The sequence below is a fragment of the Sphaerodactylus townsendi genome, linkage group LG02, assembly GCF_021028975.2.
Source record: "Sphaerodactylus townsendi isolate TG3544 linkage group LG02, MPM_Stown_v2.3, whole genome shotgun sequence".
NCBI classification, from domain to species: domain Eukaryota; kingdom Metazoa; phylum Chordata; class Lepidosauria; order Squamata; family Sphaerodactylidae; genus Sphaerodactylus; species Sphaerodactylus townsendi.
Window position 1 is genome coordinate 58,634,489 of NC_059426.1, and position 23,165 is coordinate 58,657,653.

Here is a 23,165-nt window from a genome sequence, read left to right on the forward strand (position 1 = left end):
CTATTACTTAGCTCTTGGCTGCAACAAAATTGCTACTTTTCCTTCTCTCTCTCTCTCTCTCTCTCTCTCTCTCTCTCTCTCTCTCTCTCTCATTTTCTGATCAGCCCTTGTAAGAAAACACAACAGAATGGCATTTTGCCCCAGAATCTTTTATTTTTTTTAAAGGTGCCCAAAGACACTGGCGATCCATATGGTTCCCAAGTCTCAGTCTAGCACGAGGCAGGAATCCATCCTCAAAATAAGAATAAATTGGAGACTTGTAAATAATAACAAAAGCCACCACTTCACCTGGCAGCAGAGAAAGAATTTAATGTTTGCTATGGGGCAAATTGCTTTGGAATCAGTACAGACTGGAACTGCATCCTCGAGTGTTCAGCAGGGCTTAAGGGACAAGCTTTTTCATTTGTAGCTGATTACCAACTAATGGGATTTCAAAGATTTTTGGATGTGAATACTTCACATCTCATTTCACTTATTTTTTTTCTTTTTCCCTTTTTAGTGGATGTTTCACTTATCACGTTGATAACTTAGCTTGGAATAAATCTCATTTCCCTCAATTGAATTGGGACTCTCCCCCACCCCCATTTGTCGAGTGCCACAGGTTTAATTGACGTTTCTGAAACCTTTCCAAGTTTGCAGAGACGGCTGAACGTAGCTGAGTGCCTGGTAATAAATGATCAATTCAGGAAGCATAGTTTACACATCTTTTAAATGATGGCACTTACATTTGCATTTTGCTGTCATCTAGAAATGAGCTGCATATTGGGCTTGCTATCTAAACAACAGCCAGGAAATTCAGAACCTTGGGGATCCCTGCACATTATGGGTGGTTTCAAATTTTTCATCCGTGTGGTTGAAAAGCCACCGTTTCAATTTCATATGTCCCCAGTGCAAATCAAGCTCCAGTTCTTTATCTTTCTCAACATTTTCTGTTTTCTTGACATTGAATTTGTATGTTGATAAATCTGCATGTATGTATATTTGTTAAACGTTGTCCATTTAAATTTTATATTAAAAATTACATAAAATGTCACAAGAAGTGTAGAACCAGTCGCTAACAAACGTACAATCAACATACAGAACATAAGTCCATTTTTTTCTGTGAGTAGGCCGAGTGCTAGGCTGAAGTCCTATATGTAGGGAAGAATCTCCTTTTGTTGTTTCTTTTGGTTATTCTCCCTCCTAGAACTATTTTTTTCCTTAATAGTTGAGAAGTGGCAGGAACAGGGAAGATTAGCTGCCAAGGAGAGAATGAAAGATAAACAACTGAAGGGGAAAGCTCACTTGTAGCTCCTCCTATGTGTGTATAACTTCTTCCTTCAATTTTTCCTTGCTGGAGGCAGGGGGTTGGGGGACCTTCTGAAGTGTTCTGTTGCAGAGCTTTTCATATGGTAATTTAATGTGCAGCCAATACGGGTGAAAGTAACTTAAATTTCTCACCTGTACTGTCTCTCACAGGTGGGTGGGGTATGAGGCTCAGAGCAAAGCTTAAGACCGAAGGTGCCACTTCATCTGCTTACTTACCAGTCCTTTGTTCTGGCTTGTACCATCTTAATTTCATCCTAGATAGCAGAGCATCTACTTTTGTATGATCTTTTTTAGACACTTGCGATTTTGTAATAAAGACAAATAAGTAAATTCATTACAGAGACTATTTTAATTATTTACTACCTTTATATGATGCCATTCTGCCCAATCAGGGCCCTCAACGCAGTAACAATTAAAAGAGAGTAAAAATAAACTCTGTGTGTATGTGTGTGTATATAAAAAACACAATTAAGAACAAGGACATTCAGTAAAGATATGACAGATGAAAGGGAAAAAAGTCTTCATTCATGGATGATTTTTTTTTCATCCATGTGGTTGAAAGCAGGGGGTGGGTGGGGGGGTGGTAGACAAATCTCCCAGGAGAAGAAATTTCATTAATGTTGGTGCCCTAACCAAGAAGGACTTTTCTTGAGTTGCCACCTATATCGCCTACTATATCACTGTTAACTGGAATGTGTTGTCAGGACCATATTGTGCCAGTCTTGTTTTACCTATACTGGCTTCCAGTTTGTTTCTGGGCTCGATTCACACTGCTCTGTATGGCTTGGACATTAAGGCTGCCTTCTGCCATATTAAACTACCTGTGCACTCTGGTCATCTTTAGAGGCTCTGTTTCAGTTGCCCCTTCCATCTAAACTAGATAGGTGGCAACCTGTGAAAGGGCCTTTTTGGTTGTGGCACCAGAACTTTGGAACTCCCTCACTAGGGTTATTAATCTGTCTTCTGCTGTTGGTGACTTTCACCAGCAGATGAAGACTTATTTGTTTCATCTGGCATATCCCTAATAAATGGTTACTGCCTCTCCTTCTAGTGTTGTTCAAATATTTAATTGAATTATTTTATAGTTTTTAAAGTATTTTTAATTGCTTAAAAGTTTTCTAAAATGTCCATTCCCTTATGAACCCTGATCAGGTGGAAAGGCAACATAAACATGTTTAAAGTAAAATGAATAAATAAAATAACCACTATATCAAGAACATTCACAAGTGATGATCAATATGAAAACTGAGTTTCCTCCAGTTGTCAAATAGAGAACTACATTTAGAGTTATGTGTATTCAGTTTGAACATTTCTACACCGCATGACTAGACAGACAGACAGATGATAGATAGATAGATAGATAGATAGATAGATAGATAGATAGATAGATAGATAGATTAGATAGATATCAAGTCACAGCTGACTTTATAGTGATTTCAGGACAAGATACATTGAGGGGTGGTTTGTCATTGCCTAACTGCGTATCAATCTCGCATCCAAATACTGACCCACCCTTTTTAGCTTCCTAGATCTGTTGAGATTGGGTGGATTGGTCTATCCAGGTTAGGGCATATATATATTTCTTTAGTAGTTTACAAAAATATGTGTGCATGTACAAATTATAAACATGGACATAAATATGAATTCATCCATTACTGAACATCAGCAAAAAAGGAAATAGCTTCTAAATAATGATTACTTTTCTAGACTGGTAGCATAGACTGGTATCTATTCTAGACTGGTAGCATGAGGCTATTATAATAAATGCTTCCATTGTTTCAAAGAAAAACCTAGGCTCATAACCTTTAATATTGGTCAGCCAGCTCCTTCTGCTTACCTAACCTCTCTTGAGTTGTTTCAGAAAACATTCACACAAAAGACATTTTGTAGGAGAATGAGCTAATACACTGTTATTCAGAAACGCACGGCTATCATAAAGACAAACATTCTTTGACTGCATTTGCCAAGCAATTTTTTTTTTTTTGCCATCCTCTGGGCCTCGTGTATACTGGTATAGCGTGAATAGGTTCCTAGCTTGTCATTTGTTTGAGTGATATTTACCATTTTGTGCTGTCATCACCTTGTTATTTGGACTGCCTTGGTTCTTTCCTGCAGGTGAAACTTTCTCCAGAAGAAATTTGTTTCTACTGCTGAAGCTCAGCATTGTTGACAGCTGTCACACAAGAAGCACTGTGCTGGAATAACTGGATCCCAATCTGCGAAAGAGCATTAATCATTCCTCTCTTTCCATACACAGCGAGTGCCTGGGCGCAAGAGATCCCTATTGTGGCTGGGATAAGAAGCAGAAGCGATGCACAACTATTGAGGACAGCTCCAACATGAGCCTGTGGACTCAGAATATTACTGAGTGCCCGGTGAGTTTAAATTGAAATGAGTAGTGGGGCAAATAGGTATGAACTGTTGCAGCACTTTGGTTTAGTAAACTCAGTGGTGGGATTCAGCAGTTCGCACCACTTTGGCAGAACTGGTTGTTAAAATGGTGCCTGTAAACAACCAGTTGTTAAATTATTTAAATCCCACCACCAGAACTGGTTGTTAAATAATTTGAATCCCACCACTGATAAGCACCCTCCTCTGCAATGGTAGCCTCTGTTATCATGATGTTCAAGTTGATGATATAGTGATTTCCATTCTGTTTTCACATCTCTTCCTAGATTTGGTTGTGCTAGTGAGGAAAGTAGTGATGCCATTTCCATGATTGCCAGTCATTATTTTATTATTGTTTATTAAACTTATAAACCACCATCCCCCAAAGGGCTCATGGCAGTGAACAATAAAGTAAAACAATAAAAGTCTAAAAATACATACAGTAAAACCAGAATAAAACCAGACTCAGAATAAAATACCATAAAAGGAGCAACATTGTAACAGATGGCAACAAAAACCCCACCCTCCTGCAAATGAAATCAAGTCCCAGCTGTCCAAGAGGAGTTATTGTATACCACCTTTGTTTTAGAAATGTTCCTACAACGATAACCATCAGCTAGTCAACCTAATTATTCTGCCTCATTCTGTGGAGCTGTGATAGTTACTGTCCTAAATCGGGAAGGATAATATTCAGGAGGTAATTGCAATTGTAGGGTAGTTTAATCATTAGGAGCTTTGAATGGAATCAGCCTCAGAAATGGTGTAACTGCAGTGAGGTGATGCACTGGGTCATGGTTCGTGTGAGATGTAAACCCACCTTAGGGAAATTAGGGGCAAAAATTTGAAGGAGGAAAGAATGTGTAGTTAAGAGATGTGGAGATGAAATATGGTTTTGAGAGAAAGATGGAATCCACACGAGAGATGAAGACTCTTTCTTAATAGCAAGTATTAAATATCAACGTTCTTTTCTTCAAAATGCCATTATTTCATTAAAGTGCCACTGCACTATCTTTGCCACTATTCTCAAGTATGCCATACTAGGCATGGGTTGATGGCTGTATTCTACAGATGCACTTCTGCTGTGTGAATTCTGAGGTAGAAAACAGAAGGCCTAGATTTGCCCAAACACTACATATTTTCAGTAACTTTACCATCTGCCATTTTGCAATTTAGCATCCTGAGGCTTCTGACTGTGATCAATAGCTGATGTTGCAGAAGGCTGTATCTGCATCATCTGCATCATGCTAGTTTGGTTTTGAAGGTGCAGCACTGGAATGTTTGTTCCTTTTAGCATCCTTAGTACCCAAGCTAATTTCTTTTCCTAGGGAGTATTAGTCATTCCTTCAATGTATCCTCTTCCTGGCAAGCTTACATTTTCCTGTCTTCAAAGCTGGCTTTAAAGGATTGTCTGTTTATAACCTTGCTGAGCTGTTCATGGGATATAGTGCTTCTTGAGTGCACGTACTGTTATCTCGTTCAACTTAACACCTCTGTCTGTTGATAGGTGTGTGAAATGTTAATCCTCCACTTGAAAAATGTGTGTCTTGGCCATGTTGGGAGCCCCATCCCCCCCGCCAGTTAGCATTTCAAGGTCTTTGAAAACTGCTGAAAATAGCTCTTTAAGTTCCATTTGGAGTTTAGAAATGATTGGAAGGTTTATTGTTTACTTGGGAATTCACTATGCAGGCAGTTGCAGCTTGGCTTTTATTGTGCGCCATCATCTTGGAGATAATAATCCCAGAGAGGGAAACTCAACCAGGAACCTTGCTAACTCAAGAAATTATGCTACCACATGAATAGTTATGGCTGAATTCATAAGTTGAGTATATGGCATGAGAGTCTTGTCCATGGCAACTGGCCCATGACCTGAGTACCATAAAGACCAGGAACTAGGAGCAGATATATATGGTAATGAGGTAACTTCTCCCATTCCCACTATCAGTTACAGAAGGAGCAGTGCAGATGTGATGCCATCGTACACATCCCGTGTGATTCCTGTTTTCATTTATTAATTTTATTGTTTATTTAAAGCATTTCTCTGTTGCCTTAGGAGCCCTGTGGCACAGAGAGGTAAGATGCACTACTTCAGTCAATGCTCTCCTCACAACTTGAGTTTGAACCCGACAGAAGTTAGGTTCAGGTAGCCGACTCAAGGTTGACTCAGCCTTCCATCCTTCTGAGGTCGGTAAAGTGTAGATGGCTGGGGAAGGCAATGACAAACTATCCTGTAAACCAGGGGTCCCCAAACTACGGCCCGGGGGCCAAATGTGGCCCCCTGAAGGCATTTATCCAGCCCGCCAGGCATGGCGGCGATGGCTCCATTCATGTGCAGTGGGGGGTCAAGGGAGAGGAGGAACCGGCCCCAACGGCTGTTGATTGCAATTACATGATGGCACCCCCAAATCTCCATGAATTTTCTGACCCAGAGTTGGAAACCTTACACGTGGCAACTCCTGCTCCGCCCTTCCCTCTCGGCTACCCCATGTGTTGCTCTCAGGCTTTCTGTTCCACCTCACTCCCATTGGCATCAGCCTGGCTGGTGAATCGCTCGCTGGCTGCTAGGAAGGAAGAACCCAGGAAGATACCTAATCCTGGGTTAGATGGAATGCTTCATTGGGAAAGTTCTGCTTTTTTTTTTTTACAGGGGAAGGTATTCCACAGCCTCCCCAATAATATTTGGAGCCCACCCTGTACTTGACATACTTTGGTCACTGTTCTAAAAATAGACCATGACAGAAAGGCTGAAAGGTGAAATCAAACATTTCACAATCATTTGTGCATAGGAATTTGTTCATAGTTTTTTTTTGTCCGGCCCTCCAACAGTCTGAGGGACAGTGAACTGGCCCCCTGTTTAAAAAGTTTGGGGACCCCTGCTGTAAACAGTCTGCCTAGTAAACGTCATGATGTGATGTCACTCCATGGGTCAGTAATGACCTGGTGCTTGCACAGGGGGCTATGTTTATCTTTATATGTTGCCTTACCACCAACATGTTCCCCAAAGCAATGAATAACCAAAACATTAAAGCTTTTGAAATACATAGAAAAAAGACATTTAAAACAATAATTAAACAAATATGTGCAGTGAGGGAATGCCAGATTAAATAGAAATGTCTTTACCCTCTGGTAGAATACCATGATTTTGGGAGGCAAATGGAGAGAATTTCATAATTTTGATGCCAAGATTGAGAAACTCCTTTCTCTTGTTGCCACCCATCTAGCCTCAGACAGCAAGGGTACCCAAAGAAGAGACCATGAAGTTACCACAATGGTTTGGTAGGTTCATATGGGAGTAGGCACTCCTTAGAGCAGTGGTTCTCAACCTTCCTAATGCCATGACCCTTTAATGCAGTTCCTCATGTTGTGGTGACCTCCAACCCTAACATTTATCCATTTTACAGATGGAGAACACTGATGCAGAGAGTCTTAGGCGACCCCTGTGAAAGGGTCGTTCGACACTGCCTTAGAGTAAGTTGGTTCCAAGCCGTAAAGGTCAGTGTCAGCATCTTGAATTGAAAGCCAGTTGGGAGCCACAGCAGCTGGAACAAGCACTAGAATGATGTGGTTCCTATGACCCACCGCAGTCAGCATTCCAGCTACTGCATTCCGTACCAACTGCAGGGTCTGAACACTCTTCAAGGACATCCCTACATATAGTGTGTTGCAGTAGTCTAAACTGTATTACTGAAGTGTGTGGCTAAAGGAGTTCTAATGCTGCTAATTGAAAAGATAAATGAAGTATAGGGCTGTGGTTATGCGAGGCCTCCTTAAACTTGGACAGCCTGCAAACATATGTTTCATGAATGTAACCAACAGACTTTGAACACAAAACAAGGTAGAAAGTACTACCTTCTTCCTAGTTCTCACATGGAAAACCTGAGCAGGGATATTGCTCTCATGCTTGTCAGACATAAAGGAAAGGAATCTGCAGCAGAACTATTTGGAGTGCAAAGCTTAGAATATTCAGCACTAAAGGCTGGAATGTGCATTCCAATTACAGGTGTCTTGATGTAGCTGCCATTGCTTTTCCTCTGTATTACGTAACCCGTGCTGCAACCATAAAAGCACCTATAGCGATATGAAGCCCATCTGCTGGCAGTCTCCATAGATTGTTTCAAAGTACCTTAGGACTTAAATGAACAGCACAAAAATGCACCTTGTGTAGCTGTCTCTTTAATCATCAGCAGGTGCTGAAGGAAGACAGTAGTTGAAGGAAAAGGAACTTGGGTAGGTAGAGTAAATAAATAGGCCAAGTTTGTTGTATAGCTACTATTTGCACTAGACTGTGAGAAGAGGTTTGGCATCAGAGGCAGTGATCTACATGTAGGGCAACAATGGCTGTCATTTGAAGGACTGACTACAACATGTGCTATATGGTGCTGCAATCCATTCTTGCAGTGCGAGTAGCTTGGAACCAAAAGGTTCATCATATTAAGTAGACAAACTTATTACTCATTTGTTCATTTATCACACTTACACTCTGTTCTTGCTGCATGAGTTCAGAAAACTTTCTGGATGGCTCTGTTCCACACAGATGTTTCACCCAACCTAGGTTTCCTTACAGAAGTGCTATTTTGGGGTAGCATCTCCATGATGTTGTCATGATGTTGATGATATATATCACAGTGATCATTAAAGAGCTTTTGGATACCATGTAAATGAGAAGATGTAAATTTTGCAGGTCTTGTCCACACTGCTGCCATTTTCATTATCTCAGTCCCCTTTCCTCAGTAAGCAGCCCTCTCCCCCCCACCCCAAGATTTTGGAAAGCTTTTTAGTGCAATAGCATTATAATGATCTATTTTGCAAATATACCAATTCCAAGCTTTCACTTTAAAAAGTTTCTAGCGCTTTTTTCTGTGAGTTATAAGGGCAGGCATACTCCCTGCACATTTCCCCTTGTAACTCGAGAAGAAAAAGAGTCGGTGGATTAATTTTTTTAAATGAAAGCCAGGAATTACTACATTGTTGCAATAGATCATTATGCAGTTCATCTTTTTGTGTCTTTATATTGGGACAGGGAATGCGTAGGCCTTCCTTGGAGAGAATAGAAAGCTTAAATTTCTGTTCTGTAGCTTTAACTTACTCCCTCTCCCTTCATGTGGCAGAAAAGGTGCTGCCTGAATGCAGCATGTAAAAGGGAGGGGGAGGAGTGCCATCTCTCAGTTCTTTCACTTCCACACAGATTTGATCATATTTGTGTAGCATTTTGTCAGTTGCTTCAGGCCTGGTTTGTTCAAGAAGTGTGCTATGTGTAGCACAAAAATGGTGACGATAGATCTGCACAGGGAATATCTTCTGTGTCTCAGGTAAGCTCACAATGCCTTGACTTGCAAGGCTTGCTGACTCCTTGATCAAGGCAAGGTAGGGTCATCTGCCTTATTATGGCCTTATAGGAAAGGTCTCTTTATCCTCTATCAATACCAGCTGGTACTTCCATTTTGACCTTGCTCAACCTTCTCAGGACAATTTCTTAGCACTCAGCCAAAAAGATTCATAAAAAGAAATGAGGAGACAAGCAGAAGGACTCCAAAAAGAGTACTGCATCGAAGGAACACAGCTAACTGCATCCCAAAGTCTTTCAGTGCTGCTCCATATCGAGGTCACCCCAGCAATTGGGATCGCAGCCAAGGGGCAGGAGCCCCACAAGAAAGAACCGTTCCAGTTCTTTGAAACTGAAGTACTCATTGTCATGCCCTCTGGTGTGTCAAGAAACGCCTCCATCTCTGTCTCCACAGCACCAAGTTTCCTTGCCTGGAACCAACATGGGATTTCCCTTGGTACCAGAAGACTGGTTCTGACAGATTTCCCCACTCAGCAGGAGCAGATCTTCATCCAGGCATTCTTCTACCTGTTCCAGATCCCCTGTGGATCCATTAGGTATACAGCTTGAAATGGGGGGGTCCTTCCTCAGTGCACTCACAGGAGTGTCACCCATCCTTGGATGACAATGTCATCGTGGTTCTGCCACCAGCACTGTCTCAAGGTGAATCATCGCATCTGGTGCTGGAACAGATTGCCGGGCCACCTCTACTCCCAGGCTACATGACCTTGACTGCCTCCACCTTATATCTACTTTTCGTATTTTCATCCTCCTCATCATTGGAGGTATTGGGATAATGATGGTCATTGTCCTTCCCCCAGGTCCTTGTCCATTGAATTTGCCAGGCACTCAGCATTGGTGCCAAGGGACTGTCATGGATTGCCAGCTCTGAAGAAAAGGCATCAGGACTGGCGCTTGCCTGAGAGGACACAAGGCCATTCATGGATACCTTCTCCTCACTCCTATTGTACTGCCTCCACCTACATCTCATATCATTGTTGTGAGGAGCTCTGAGTTATTGATACAAAGGCAGTGGCAGTGAGGGGCTCTGAGTTGTTGATGCAAAAGAGCCACCAGGAACTGGTATCTGACAGGGCAAGCCCTAAGGACTGACAGTTGTCAAAACCAAGGCTTTGTCCACCCGAATCACAAGGTGATTCTGAGGTCGATTTCTCCACTTCCAAACCTTCACCAGAGGACATGTTGGGAAAAGCCACATCTGGAGCTCAGAGTGAAGACTTAGGTTTTTCCTAAGAGCCTTAATCGGGATGGCTAAAGCTCTCAAACTGAACTACAAGCCTGAGTTCCAGGAGCCATAGACATGGTGTCTAAGTCCAGCAATGCACCTATTGCATTGTCCCTTACTAAAAACTTCCAGGCCATGACCAAGTTGAACTGGTATATGCCTGCTACAAGGTATTCCTCCCACAAAAAAGCTGGATCATCTCTATTGGGTCTGGAGGGAAGGCACAGATTTCCTATTCAGTCATCCAGAACTGGACTTAATGAGGGAGTCAAGGTGAGGAAACAGTTATTAAATGGCATCAGACATCTGGCAGACACAATCATGAAATCAATTGCTTCAGCTGTGGCCTTGAGACATCCTTCATGACTTAGGTCTTCTGGTCTCCCAAATGATACCAGAAACAAAACTGAAGATCTTCCATTCAATGTAGTCAGCCTGTTTGATGAACAAACTGACAATATACTTCATATGATCAAGAAGATCAGTGTGACAGCAGGTTCCTCAGCATCAGCCTCCTTTTAAAGCAAGGTACTACTCCAGGCAAGGGTATCATAGTCACCAATATAGGCTTCCTTTTGGATCCCAATCTCCTCAGGGATGTTCCAGTCCCTACGAATCTGTGTAAGAGTTTAAGCACTTTACCCCACATCAAAAGGGTAGGAAGCTCAATTGCTTTCCTAACAATAATAGCAGAAAGGTCAGGGGGTCAACCACATGACTATATGGCTGTGTATTTTTGCATCGGCTTTCCAAGTTTATGGTTGGTTGGGAAGCCATCTCCTCTGATTCCTGGGTAATCTAGATAATAAATGTTAATGTTGGTTACTGTTTGAAGTTTGTCTCATTGCCCGACTTTGCCTTGCCTGAATTCTCTTCCACCAGTCCTCTTCCATTGCTGATAGAAAAAGTTAACTCCTTGTTAACTGGAGAGAAAACTGACTGAGCTCGTCTTTTTTCTTGCTACTTTCTTAGACAAGAAAGATGGCAATAAGTGGCCCATACTAGACCTATGGGTCTTGAATAAACATCTGAGAGTGCACAAATTCTGGATGGTCTCCCTAACAGATGTCCTCCCACTGCTTGCCCCTAAACCATGGTTTGCACTGATAGACCTCAAAGATACTAACTTTCACTTCGCTATTCGCAAGCAGAGTCATAGGTACCTTAGTTTTACTGTGGAGACCACTCTTATGAATATATAGTCCTCCCATTCGGCCTCCACATCATGCTAGGCTGGTTCAGAGGCAGCTGCTATTCTAATCTGTCAATTTCCAGTTTTTAAAATTCTTTCCTGTTGTGGTAGTGAGGAACTGACAGACACAAGGGGCAGAGGCATGGAAGATTTGGAGAAGACTGCTCAGTAGTTGCTCCACTGCCACTAGAAATGCCTCTCCATCTGCTACGACAATGAGAGCTACACATCATATCATCTCTGTGTGGAAGCAGCCTTGTTCTCAGCATGAGCACAAATGGCAGCTACATGAGGATAAATAGAATATCCAGTGAGGAATGAAAGTTTTCAAAGGAATAGCCATTTTGACAGTGTCTAGCAAACGTTGATGTTCTAGTTCTGCAAAGCTATTTAATGTATTTTTCCTCTGTTGACTTTTTTTTTTACAATGAAGGCTTTCAAAGTGTATTAAAAAACACTGATGTTAAGGAAACTGCATCGTCTTCCTTCAGCCTGTCTCTTGTCTTCCATTTCTGTATTTGCATTTGTTGTGAAATAAAGTATCTGATTAAGGTCAGGTAGCGATTTTATGTGTACAGCTGCCTCACTGTTTAAAGTTAACAATGACTGTCCTTTTCCTTCCTGTGGCTCCCACAGGCTGCAATGGGCCCGTGAAGTAACTATCAAGTTGCTTTCATACAAACCCAGATATAGTAGGGTTCTCCCCTTCCTTTCTGCCAGTTCTTTTACACATTTCTAGGAATCCATGGCCATGTTCTGATATCTGCCTACTCTAAATTGTTACTGGAAACAAATGTGATTAAACCCTTTCAAAATAATATGGATGGTCCTTTTTCATGTGAAAAATGGGTTTTTTTCCCTGCTGAAAAGAATACATTGTTTTAATATTTCATCACTACCTGACTACTCTGTGAAAAGAAATAGGCTTCACAGTATGTGAGAAAAGAAAAGTCAATGAATGGTTTTTCATGTAGTCTTAAAGTGCCCTTCTGCTGCTACTTCCAGATTAGGCATTAGTAGATGAAGGAAATGATCATAGGACAGTTTTCGAATGCGAAGATATACAAAAGGCTAGTGGGAATAATGGTTGACGACATAATGGGGGCATTGTGGCCCTGGGACTGATGAGGCTAAGGTTTTGGATGGAAACAGTTAACCCTCAGAGTACTTAAGGCCAAAGTACACATTGTATCTGTTCATGTTGTTGCCATAGGAACTAAATTGAACTCTTTCTCGGAACTCAATCTAGAAAAACCATGGCAAACTGATTCTGGTAGAGACTTTAACTCGTGGGGTGGCGGGTTTCTTGCTTTACCCCTATACCAGAGTCCTGGCAAGAATGGGGCCCTTGAAGCACTTCTCACTTGAGTTCCAGTGTGGAACTTGCAACTGCAGTCCTGCTACAAGTCTTCATGGTAGACCTCATCTGTAATTTGGCCCTTACACACAAAATTAGAGCATCCTCATATCACACTTTTTATCGCAATTTTAAGAAAGGTGTCTGCGCCAGAATTTTCATCCAGGTTTCTGATAATTTCTTCTGAGTTTCAAACACTGAGGTCAGTTTTGAACTTATTCTGTGAAAGGAATGCAACATTTGGCCTTCATTTGTCATTTAAGGCTATGGCTAATGTCTGATTCTGCTCAATGCCAGCATCAGCATACCTTGAAGTAGAAAAGCTGTCCAGGCCCAGGGTTTCTGACAGGGCTCTCTGTTGCTAACCCCTCACACCTGTCCGTGTGCCATTCCCTACTCATTCACTTGCAAGCAATCTACCACCTATATTTGGATCCTCCCAGCGTAAGATGTAGTTTGGTCCTTAGTAACTTAGGAATAAATGTGGGCACTGTTCCTTGAAGAGATCGTCATATATTTTCTAAAGTCGAATTCTTAACAATTTCTGCTGCTACAGACTGGGGTGGGGGGAGGTGACGATTGTAATCCATATGTTGTTGAAGAAGAAAAAAAAATACTGCCCACACTTATAATTGATTTGTTTCAAAACCTTCCATGTTTATTTAATTAAAATTTACTTTTTTCAGTGCCAATGATGAGCCAATAATTGTTTCTAAGTTTTGTTTTGTTTTTCTGAGTTGGTTGGTTAATTAAAGCAAGCCAAATGACATTCTTGATTTCTGAGTGAGTTCAGAAGAACAGCCCTGCTGGGTCCATGTGGTCTGTCATTCTGTCTCCGAAAGCAGTCAGCCAGAGTAAAGTTCCTCCAATCAAAACCAACAAGAAGTTTGGCTTACAAATTACTGGGGGGAAGGATCACCTGCTTTGATGAAAAATCAGTAAATTGTGTCTGTTGCCTTGTCTGTCCTAAAGGTCAAAACAATTAAAATGTTTCAAAGTATCTGGGGAAGGGTGGAAATTACATTTGTCTAAGCTTCACTTTCCCCAAGCCAGACCTCTCTGCGCTTACTGGCACAGGGTCAGTTTCTCCAGCATTAGTAGGTTTGCTTGTTCATTTCAACTGAGAGCTGAAAAGGCACTAGCAGGGCTAGTCAGAATGAATCCCCTTGTCAGGGAGGAAAAAATTGGTGAGCGCATTGAAAGGCTCTGAACGCTCTAAGAATGACTGGGCTGTAATGATTGTTAAACTTGCTAAAGCACAAGGTTGTATCAGAACAAAAAAATATGTGGTCAGTGATCTGGATTTCCTATGTGTCAACTTCCAGCCTAAAATATTACGTACGCATGGAAAGAATTAAAGGCTCCCAGTATGCATGTGAACTGTGTCAGAAAGCGTGGAACGTAATGCAGATTTCTGAAAATGGAATGTTTGGGTGTGTGTGTGCGTGTGGGAGGGGGGGTGCCTGCTGAAATAAAATAGGGCCTTGGGAGAGTTTCTGCACATTAAAATATGTGGCTGCTGTGCTCTACTGCTTCTCTTCCCATTCTTTGATTCTCAGGTCACTTCCCTCCTGGTCCATAGTTCATTTGCATCTCATAACTTCTAGCCTTCCATGTCTCCTACCATGACTATTGAGAGGTTGTGTAATACATCCGGCACAGCTAACTTTATCTCCCCATCCCGATGGAGGGAGTTACATACACAAGTTTTCTTACCATTCATAATAAATAGTATCCTTCTGTTTTATGGTATAATTTCCAGCATACGGAAACAATGTATTGGTGCATCTAAGTGTGTGTGGGAAGGTTGCTTCAGTGCATGCGAGGTATGTGGTTATGTTTTCCCATGAGGTCTTGATCCTGGAAATATTGTGCATGTGGAATCCTGTCTGGATCTCTTTCTCTTAATTTGGGTGACTCATTGAATGTATCTTGTATACCCCAAAGGAGGCCGCAATTGTCTTGAACCACCCAGCCAGCAGCTAAATATCTGTTTTCCCTGGACAGGTAGACAAGGCAAAATATCTTTTTTTATGGATGAGCACTTCTGTGTTCATTGGTGACATGCAGAGTTCTGCCTTAATTAGAGAAAATAAAATGCCTGTGGTGAAATTAACATGGTATTGTTGACTGCTTTCACAGCCGGATTCAACTGGTTGTGGTGCAGATGCAGGCAAAACGTTAGGGACAAAGCCTTTGACAATACGTTAGGGACAAGATCTACCAGACTACAGCCACACAGCCTGAAAAACCCACCACATTAACATGGCTTCCTCCCACTACCTTTCACAGAAAAGCAGTGAGATTTTAACAAAAACTTTTACAGTGTGCGCAAATTTTCACAAGATTTTCATAAAGGTTTCAAGGAAGGTAAATTTGCATTGTAACAAGCCCAGTGAAACCGTACTTGCGCATGGTGATTGCAGCACAGTTACAAATTATGAAAATGCGAGTTGGAAGAATCATAGAGTTGGAAGGGACCATACAGGTCATCTACAACCCCCTACTCAACGCAGGATCAGTCTAGAAAAGGGGTGTCCAACTCTGGCGCTTTCGATGTTCATGGACTACAATTCCCATCAGCCCCTGCTGGCATGGTCAATTGGCTGAAGGGGATTGTAGTCCATGAACATCTAAAGCGCCAGAGTTGGACACCCTTGGCCTAGAACATCCCAGAGAGGAATTTGTCCAAGCATAAAACATAAAACAAAAATATGAGGATGGAGCCTCCTTGTGCTCATGAAGGTGGCTCTTCCTCAGCCTTCTCTATCCCACAGTAGCCCCTGTGACATAGCTAAGGGTCAGAGAACACATGTGAATAAGATCCAACAATAGAAGGGTGAATAATGGAGGTGGAGAAATTGGTTGAAATTGCTCCTCTGCTTTTTTCCACCAGTGGCATTTCTGTTGGCTTGAGAAGAAAGGTGATTTTTCCCCTTCCCAATCTCCTCCTCACTGCAGTTTTCTTTAATATGGCTTTTTGTACATGAGGGACCCCCAGTCACTATCACTGCCTTTTTCTCTCCCTATTTGACAGCCTGAAAGTAGGGAACAGTCTGCTTCTTCTTAGTATCTGATCCATAGGATGCTACTGCACAAGCAGGATGTGACAAATTGGAACCATTAAATCTGGAGAGGGAGTAGAGAGAATCTGGCTGGGAGAGAATTCAGGGAGTACGACATTTAGAAGCAATTGTGCAAAAAACCCTTTCATACAGAAAACTCGTGTGTATGGGAGAAATGTAGTCTGGGCCTTCTCTCTTGCATACCAGGTTTGCATAACCCGACTTACCTCATTCAGGCCTTTCTTTTTGGAGACTCAGTACACCTAATTTCATCAGCTTTTTAAATCCTCTGTCATCTTTCAGCAATTAATCTTCCCCAGTTTATCTTCATCTTCCTTCAAAGTACAGCGCTTCCTATGCCAAGTAGTCCAGCTGAGCTTCATCCGAAGCAGAGTGTAAAACTATTAGCGTGCTGCTTTCCAGCAATGCTTATTGTTTGTGTGTGGCTGAATTACAGCGCAGTGAAAACAAAGCTAACAGATGTTTAATGCCCTCTAACTACAGTGTGATGAGCATAATGACAGGCCTAAATTATCTCCATGTCATTTCTCATAGACTTCAGATGGGAGATGGTGGCTCCTAGGAAGTGTCAGGGGAGTGCTTAACGGAGCCAGGGAGACAGGGAACTAGAAGTTAGGAACTTATGATTTGTGATCCTAATTACATTACTAAGTTGTTGTGTGCTTTCAGATTTGCCTCAGGTTAAGAGTGTTTTGATTGCCTCATGAAGTAGAAGAAGTGCCATCCCTTCCAAGTAACTGTAGAAGCCGGGGTGCCTGGTGTGTTCATCAATAAACAAATGCTTCTCTTGCTGTGCTGTTCGCTCCCCTGTCAGCAAGCACTAGTCAGTTTGATACAGCAGGACTTAAACGCAGGCACTCACAAAGTTTCAGTCAGATTTCACATTCAAGTGAAGATAAAAGTTTTACCCATTTATCTAGAGTGTTTGGTTTTATTTATTTTATTTATAGGTCACACTTCTCCATCAAGGTGGGCTCAGGGCGGCTTGCACAATTCAATAGGCAAAATTACAACAATAAAATCAGATACTCCAAGTTTAAAATGCAGTTCCCATTTCTGGCACCATAACGTCTACTGGTGGGTTTGAAAATTTGGGTGGACTGAAAAATTTGCTGAATCACTAATAATCACATTCAGTTGTCTCAAAAACCAGGCCTTCTCCTCACAACCATCCTGTGAGATAGGGTAGGTTGAGGAAAGTTACATCCTACCAAATTTCGTACCTGAGTGGGCATTTTACCTAGTCTCTCATCTTTAAGCCTGACAAGCTGGTGGATAATTTGCATCGCTGATGGCTACTTTGACCTCGTTTCTTAACAGCATGTAATGTATATCTGAAGACTCTGCACAGGCTGTTCAGTCTGCTGTTCACATTGAATATACATTCCAGCCCCACCTACAGTATGCTTAAGGGACAGTGGCTGTGTAGTGAGGAGCAACAGATGTTCTTGCAGAATGTTTTTTTTCCAGTACATCTCCTTGTCTGTGTGAATTAAGTATGCAGCATGGAATCCTGAGGCAAATATTGACATGGTGTTGCCTGGAAAGAAGTAAGGGATTCTGAAACAGCTCCCTCTCCCTTACTTCTCTTGTGATGTGTAAACTCCTCATAATGACTTTTTCTTTATTTCAAACTAGGTGAAAAATCTGATGATGGATGGGCATTTGGGGGCCTGGTCCCCATGGCAACCATGTGAGCACTCAGATGGAGACAGCACAGGCTCTTGCATGTGCAGATCACGGTCATGTGACAACCCTCGGCCTCGCTGTGGTGGACGCGACTGCGAAGGAGGCAGAATAGAGATTGCCAATTGTTCAAGGTACTTTTCTTGTTTTAGCGCCATGTGTGTATACCTGAGGCTGTTCCTTTCCCTTCAGCTATCTGCTCATATAGAACACAAAAAATAGTTTTAAAATGGATGTGATGGAGTGGAGAACTAAAGGTCTCTAATGTGTTCACCAGAAAGATTTCTTAAACATGGCAATGGATTTATCAGGGGACCTGACCTTATGTAGCTGCGGGCAAATGACTCCCTTGACAAGTTTGTAGTTTTAAACTGGGGTGATTCGTCTGTAATAAATACTACCCTGGGTCCTACTGCTCCAGTTAACAGTCTAACTCTGTACTTGATGGGCTCTTTCAGCCGGTGGTTGAAGAGCAGGGATCAGATTGGGTACAGGCACAATCGTTCGCTCTCTTTCTGAATTACAGGTCAACAGCTCTGACACAAACTGATACACAGAATCATATGAAGCTGCCCTGTAGAGCTCCATGCTATTACGCTACCACCATGTCCTTCCTTGCAGACTTTTCTCAGTCCTGCTTCTGACCTTAACTGCAAACGCTGGGAATTGGTCCTCTGTATGCAAGACATGTAGTCTGCCACGGAGCTGTGGCCCTTCTAAATGTGATGTGCTGTGGAGTTATTGCTCCTTCTGCTCTTTCTGGAAGCCAAGTACATCACATTCTCAAAATCATTAAATACAGATTAGTTAACTCATGCTTTAGCCATCTTATTTTTTTTAAGAAATCAGGAGATTGGTATTTAAAGCTTATTAAGAAGTTGGATTTCTTTGCCTCTTTCTCCAGACCTGATCTCTTTTCATAATTTCCAGATTTCAGTTAGGGCAATATTTCAGCACGCTTGACTGAGAATACTATATTAAATTCCATTAGAGTAATATGTTACATTGCACTGCATGCCATACAATTAAATTACAGAAATATAACTGCAAAATGCCAGTCCTTGTGTGCCGCAGTGTTACTTTCCTGCAGATCTGAAAATCTCATAGATGGATGATGTTTCTTTAAAGTCCCAGTTTACTGGAATCTTGAGAGCCTTAGCTTTCCTTAAAGTTTTAAAAAATGTTGAACTGAGACGCAGGTACAATGAACATGAATCAACTTGTACAACAAATGAGGCATGGTCATTACAGATACATATAGCTTACAAAATGAGAAAATAAACCTCTGAATGTCATGGTGTGTTCATGAAAAAAAAGATTCATGAAAAAAAATCAAACTTTTTGGGTTAAAATACTGGTAGTACAAGGATGCAAGGTAGGCTTTTTGTTTGTCTGAATCACTGAAAGCCTGTTTCCATATTTATGTGTCCCTTTAGTCTGTGTCATGACTGCTGTGTATGCAAACTTCTCCCCTCCGATTATCTCAGTTTCTATCAAATGTTCTCACAGACCCACCATAAAAGACAGAGATGGCATCCTTTGTGTTCTCTCAGCAGTCTTATTTGATCTTCCTCTTTGGGCTAGTCTACTCACCTCTGTGTCATAGCTGTTCTACTGGCGGACCATACAAAAATTTGCTTCTGTTTCTTTGTTTGGATCTCTTGCTGTGACTGTTCCTCTTGTCTGCCAAGGCATTCGGACTGTTGATGACATAGAAACTCCACCCCCCACAGTGCCCCCCAAAGAATAGTCCTGCAGTTACTATGCTGAAGCTGTTTCAGTAGTCACCATGTGACTGTCTCATGTAGACCAGCTCTTTGATCTTTCCTTTGGGGAAGAGACTGTTTTCCAATTTTCCCAGCAGAATATTAACCAAAAAAGATTAGTGCATAACACAAAGTGAAATTATATGGTAATTGGGATTATTTATTATATATATTTTAATGTTTATTAGCCAGAACTGTAGAACCCCTCTTCTTTGCTCTTTCAAAGTAGCTTATGGATTTCAACATTGAAGACAAAGATTTTATTTATTTAAATATAGTATGTTATGTTGTTATTAATAATGCTTATATAGAACTTAAAGCTACTATTTATGAATAAGTTTTATATCCCACGCTTCTGAAAAGCAGTCAAGACAGCGTTAAAAAGTGAGCAAATCATAGCAAATAGATAAAAAATAACTTTAATGTAAATAGGATACATTAAGTTAAGCAAGCAATAGTGAACAGTTGCGGTTGTAAATTTTCCCACAGCCCATCAAACATCTGGCTTTAAAACTGAAACTACTGGAAGCAACCATAGTCAAAATAACACCACGGATCAGAACCGACACTCTAAATGGTCAAAAACACGGAATTGTTATTATTCATTCATTCATTCATTCATTCATTCATTCATTCATTCATTCATTCATTCATTCGATTTGGTAGACCGCTCTACCCCCGAAGGACTCAGAGCGGTGTACAAGCCCAAAAAACCAATACATTACAACTAAAAAGAGCAAATCGAATAACCCCAATAAAATCAATAAAATACAATAAAATCAGTAGCAGCAATAACCTATCCATAATTAGGCGAATGACGTCCGGCCCTAACCCCAGGAGGGGACCGGCAGATTTCCAAATAAACAGATGATACATAGGGCAACAGGGAGGGGCAGACTCAGCAGCCAGCCCCCCCCCCAAAAGCTCAGTGGAACAGCTTGGTTTTGCAGGCCCTGCGGAACTCACCAAGGTCCCGCAGGGCACTCACAGCTGGAGGGAGAGCATTCCACCAAGCAGGGGCCAGGGCCGTAAAAGCCCTGGCCCGGGTAGAGGCCAGCTGCATCATAGAGGGGTGGGGAACCACCAGTAAATTCGCCTCTGCTGAGCGAAAAGGTCAACTCGGGACATATGGGGTAAGGCGGTCTCGCAGGTATGAGGGCCCCAGACCATAAAGGGCCTTAAAGATCAATACCAACACCTTGAAGACGATCCGGAACTCCACTGCGAGCCAGTGCAGACAGCACAATATGGGGGTAATATGATCTCTAACTGAACCACCTGTGAGAAGACAGGCCACTGCATTCTGGACCAGCTTCAATTTCCAGATCAGCCGCAGGGGAAGACCCGCATAGAGCAAGTTACAATAGTCTAACCTGGAGGTGACCATTGCATGAATCACTGTGGCCAGGTCAGCCTGGGAGAGGTAGGGGGCCAGCTGCTAAGCCTGGCAAAGATGGAAGAAAGCAACCCGAGTAACATGAGCCACCTGGGTCTCCATTGAAAGAGATGAATCCAGGTGGACACCCAGGTTGCGAGCCGAATAGGTCGGTGCCAATGAGACCCCTTCCAACACTGGTGGCTGAAAATCCCCAATCCCACCCTCATGGCCCAGCCAGAGGACCTCCGTCTTCATTGGATTAAGTTTTAACCTGCTCTGCTTCAACTAACCAGCTTCCGCCTCCAAACAATGCTGTAGAGCCGCAGGAGCAGCGGCTGCCCCCCCCCCCCTCAACAGAATGAGCTGAGTGTCATCAGCATATTGATGACAGATCAGTCCAAAACTCCGCACCAGCTGAGAAAGGGGTTGCATATAGATGTTAAATAACAGCGAGGACAACAGCGCTCCCTGAGGCACACCGCAAGAAAATGAGCACTGCTGGGAGGTCTGATCCCCACACCATACTTGCTGACTCCGTTCCCAGAGAAACGAGACAAGCCACTGTAGGACAATGCCCCGCATCCCGGCAGCAGCCAGGCAGTGGGTCAAAAGGTTGTGGTTGACTATATCAAACGCTGCAGTAAGGTCCAATAATACCAACAGCGCCAATCCGCCCTGGTCAAGCTGCATGCGGAGTGTACCTGTGACGGTCTTCGTCCCATGCCATCACGGAAGCTGGACTGGCAGGGATCGAGCACCGATGTGTCCTCCAGGGAGTCCTGAAGCTGCTCCAACACCACTCTCTCAATTACCTTCCCCAAAAATGAGAGGTTCGAAACAGAACGGTAATTGGCCAGATCACTAGGATCTAAAGATGGTCTTTTCAAGAGTGGGTGGACCACTGCCTCCTTCAACCCACCAGGAAACAACTGCTCAAGGGAGCAGTTGATACTATTCAACAGGTGGGGTCGCAACTCCTCATGGCAAGCTTTAATCAGCCAAGAGGGGCATGAATCCAGAGGACAGGTAGTAGGTCTAACAGCAGCCAGGGCCCTGTCAACATCAGCCTCAGCAAGCAGGGAAAACTGGTCCAGGCAAAGACCTGAAGATGGCCACGGAACCTCCAGTTCACGAATTGTATCAAGAGTGGTAGGGACATCATGTCGGAGCGACATGATTTTACCCGCAAAAAAGCTCATAAATGCCTCACAGCCAAGAGCCAATTGAGGATTTTTAGAGCCCTCATTTAACGAGGACAAAGACTGAATAATACGAAACAGTTGGGCTGGGCGAGAGCTTGCAGATGCGAGAGAAAACAAGAAATAATTTCTCCTTGTCCTCTTCGTCGCCATCTCATAGGCCTTCATAAACATCCTATAAGATGTTCGCACAGCTTCGTCACGAGACTTCCTCCACACTCGCTCTAGCTGTCTGAGCTCCTGCTTCATATAGCGTAGCTCCTCAGTGTACCATGGAGCCAGCCGAGAGCAGCAGCAGAGCGGGTGCCAGGGGGCAATCACCTCGATGGCATCAGAAAGTCTGGAATTCCAGTTTTCCACCTGCTCATCGAGGGCGCCAGCGGGTTCAGGATCGCGCAGAGCATTCAGGAATCCAATAGGATCCATAAGTTTCTGCAGGCTGGCATAAATCGGCCCGTCGCCTAGACAGGGCTGGCGCGGTGAGTCCACCTGGACTTCAGGGCATAGTGGTCGGATCATGGCACTCTATCGATAGAGGATACAACCACATCAACTCCCGCCCCAAAGATCAAAGCCAGTGTGTGCCCAGTCTCATGAGTGGGGCCAGAATTTATCAGGGAGAGGGCTAGTATCGCCATGTTTTGTGGAGATGATTCATTTAGTCCCCTTCAAAGACACTCTTGTGAAAGAATTATCTTAACCATCCTCTGGACAGGGAAAAATGTGGAGAAAGCCCTCTTCCATACAGTTACTAATCTTACTTCCTGCAAACTTGGCACAGAGAGAAGCCAATTGTGGAAAATCTTACAATATGGACAGGGGGACAGGATGAGACAAAACCCCACAGCTATCCAGGGCCAAGGCTCTTTAACCCTTTAATGGTCAAGAGCACTTCCTTGAACTAGATCTGGAAACAGGCTAGGAGCCAGTGAAGTTGTTGTGGCATAGGGAAGATATGGTCTCACAACATGGTAATACTCTTGTGGCCACATTCTAAAGCAGTTTCAAGACCATTTTCAAAGGAAGTCTCCCATAAAGCATGTTAGACTACAGCATAAGGGGGTTATATGTGACAGAAGTCAGAAACAGATGTAAAAAGCTGGCTGCTTTTGCTACCTGTTTTTAAGCAGCAGGGCAGGATCCAGAAGCATCATAAAGCTGTATACCTACTTCTTCAAGGAGTGGATTCCCCATTCAGCAGAGCAGGGATATGAATAGTTGTGTCATCTTTCTAATATC

The 23,165-nt window shown here is 42.7% G+C and overlaps 1 protein-coding gene across 1 annotated transcript in view; it reads left to right on the forward strand.

Annotated features, from left to right (window-relative positions):
* Positions 1-23,165, forward strand: part of SEMA5B (semaphorin 5B) — a 506,709-nt gene that overhangs the window by 410,360 nt on the left and 73,184 nt on the right. The window contains exons 13-14 of the mRNA XM_048484504.1: positions 3,566-3,683; positions 17,536-17,717. Coding sequence (XP_048340461.1) covers positions 3,566-3,683; positions 17,536-17,717 — 300 coding nt within the window. The remainder of the gene's footprint in view (positions 1-3,565; positions 3,684-17,535; positions 17,718-23,165) is intronic.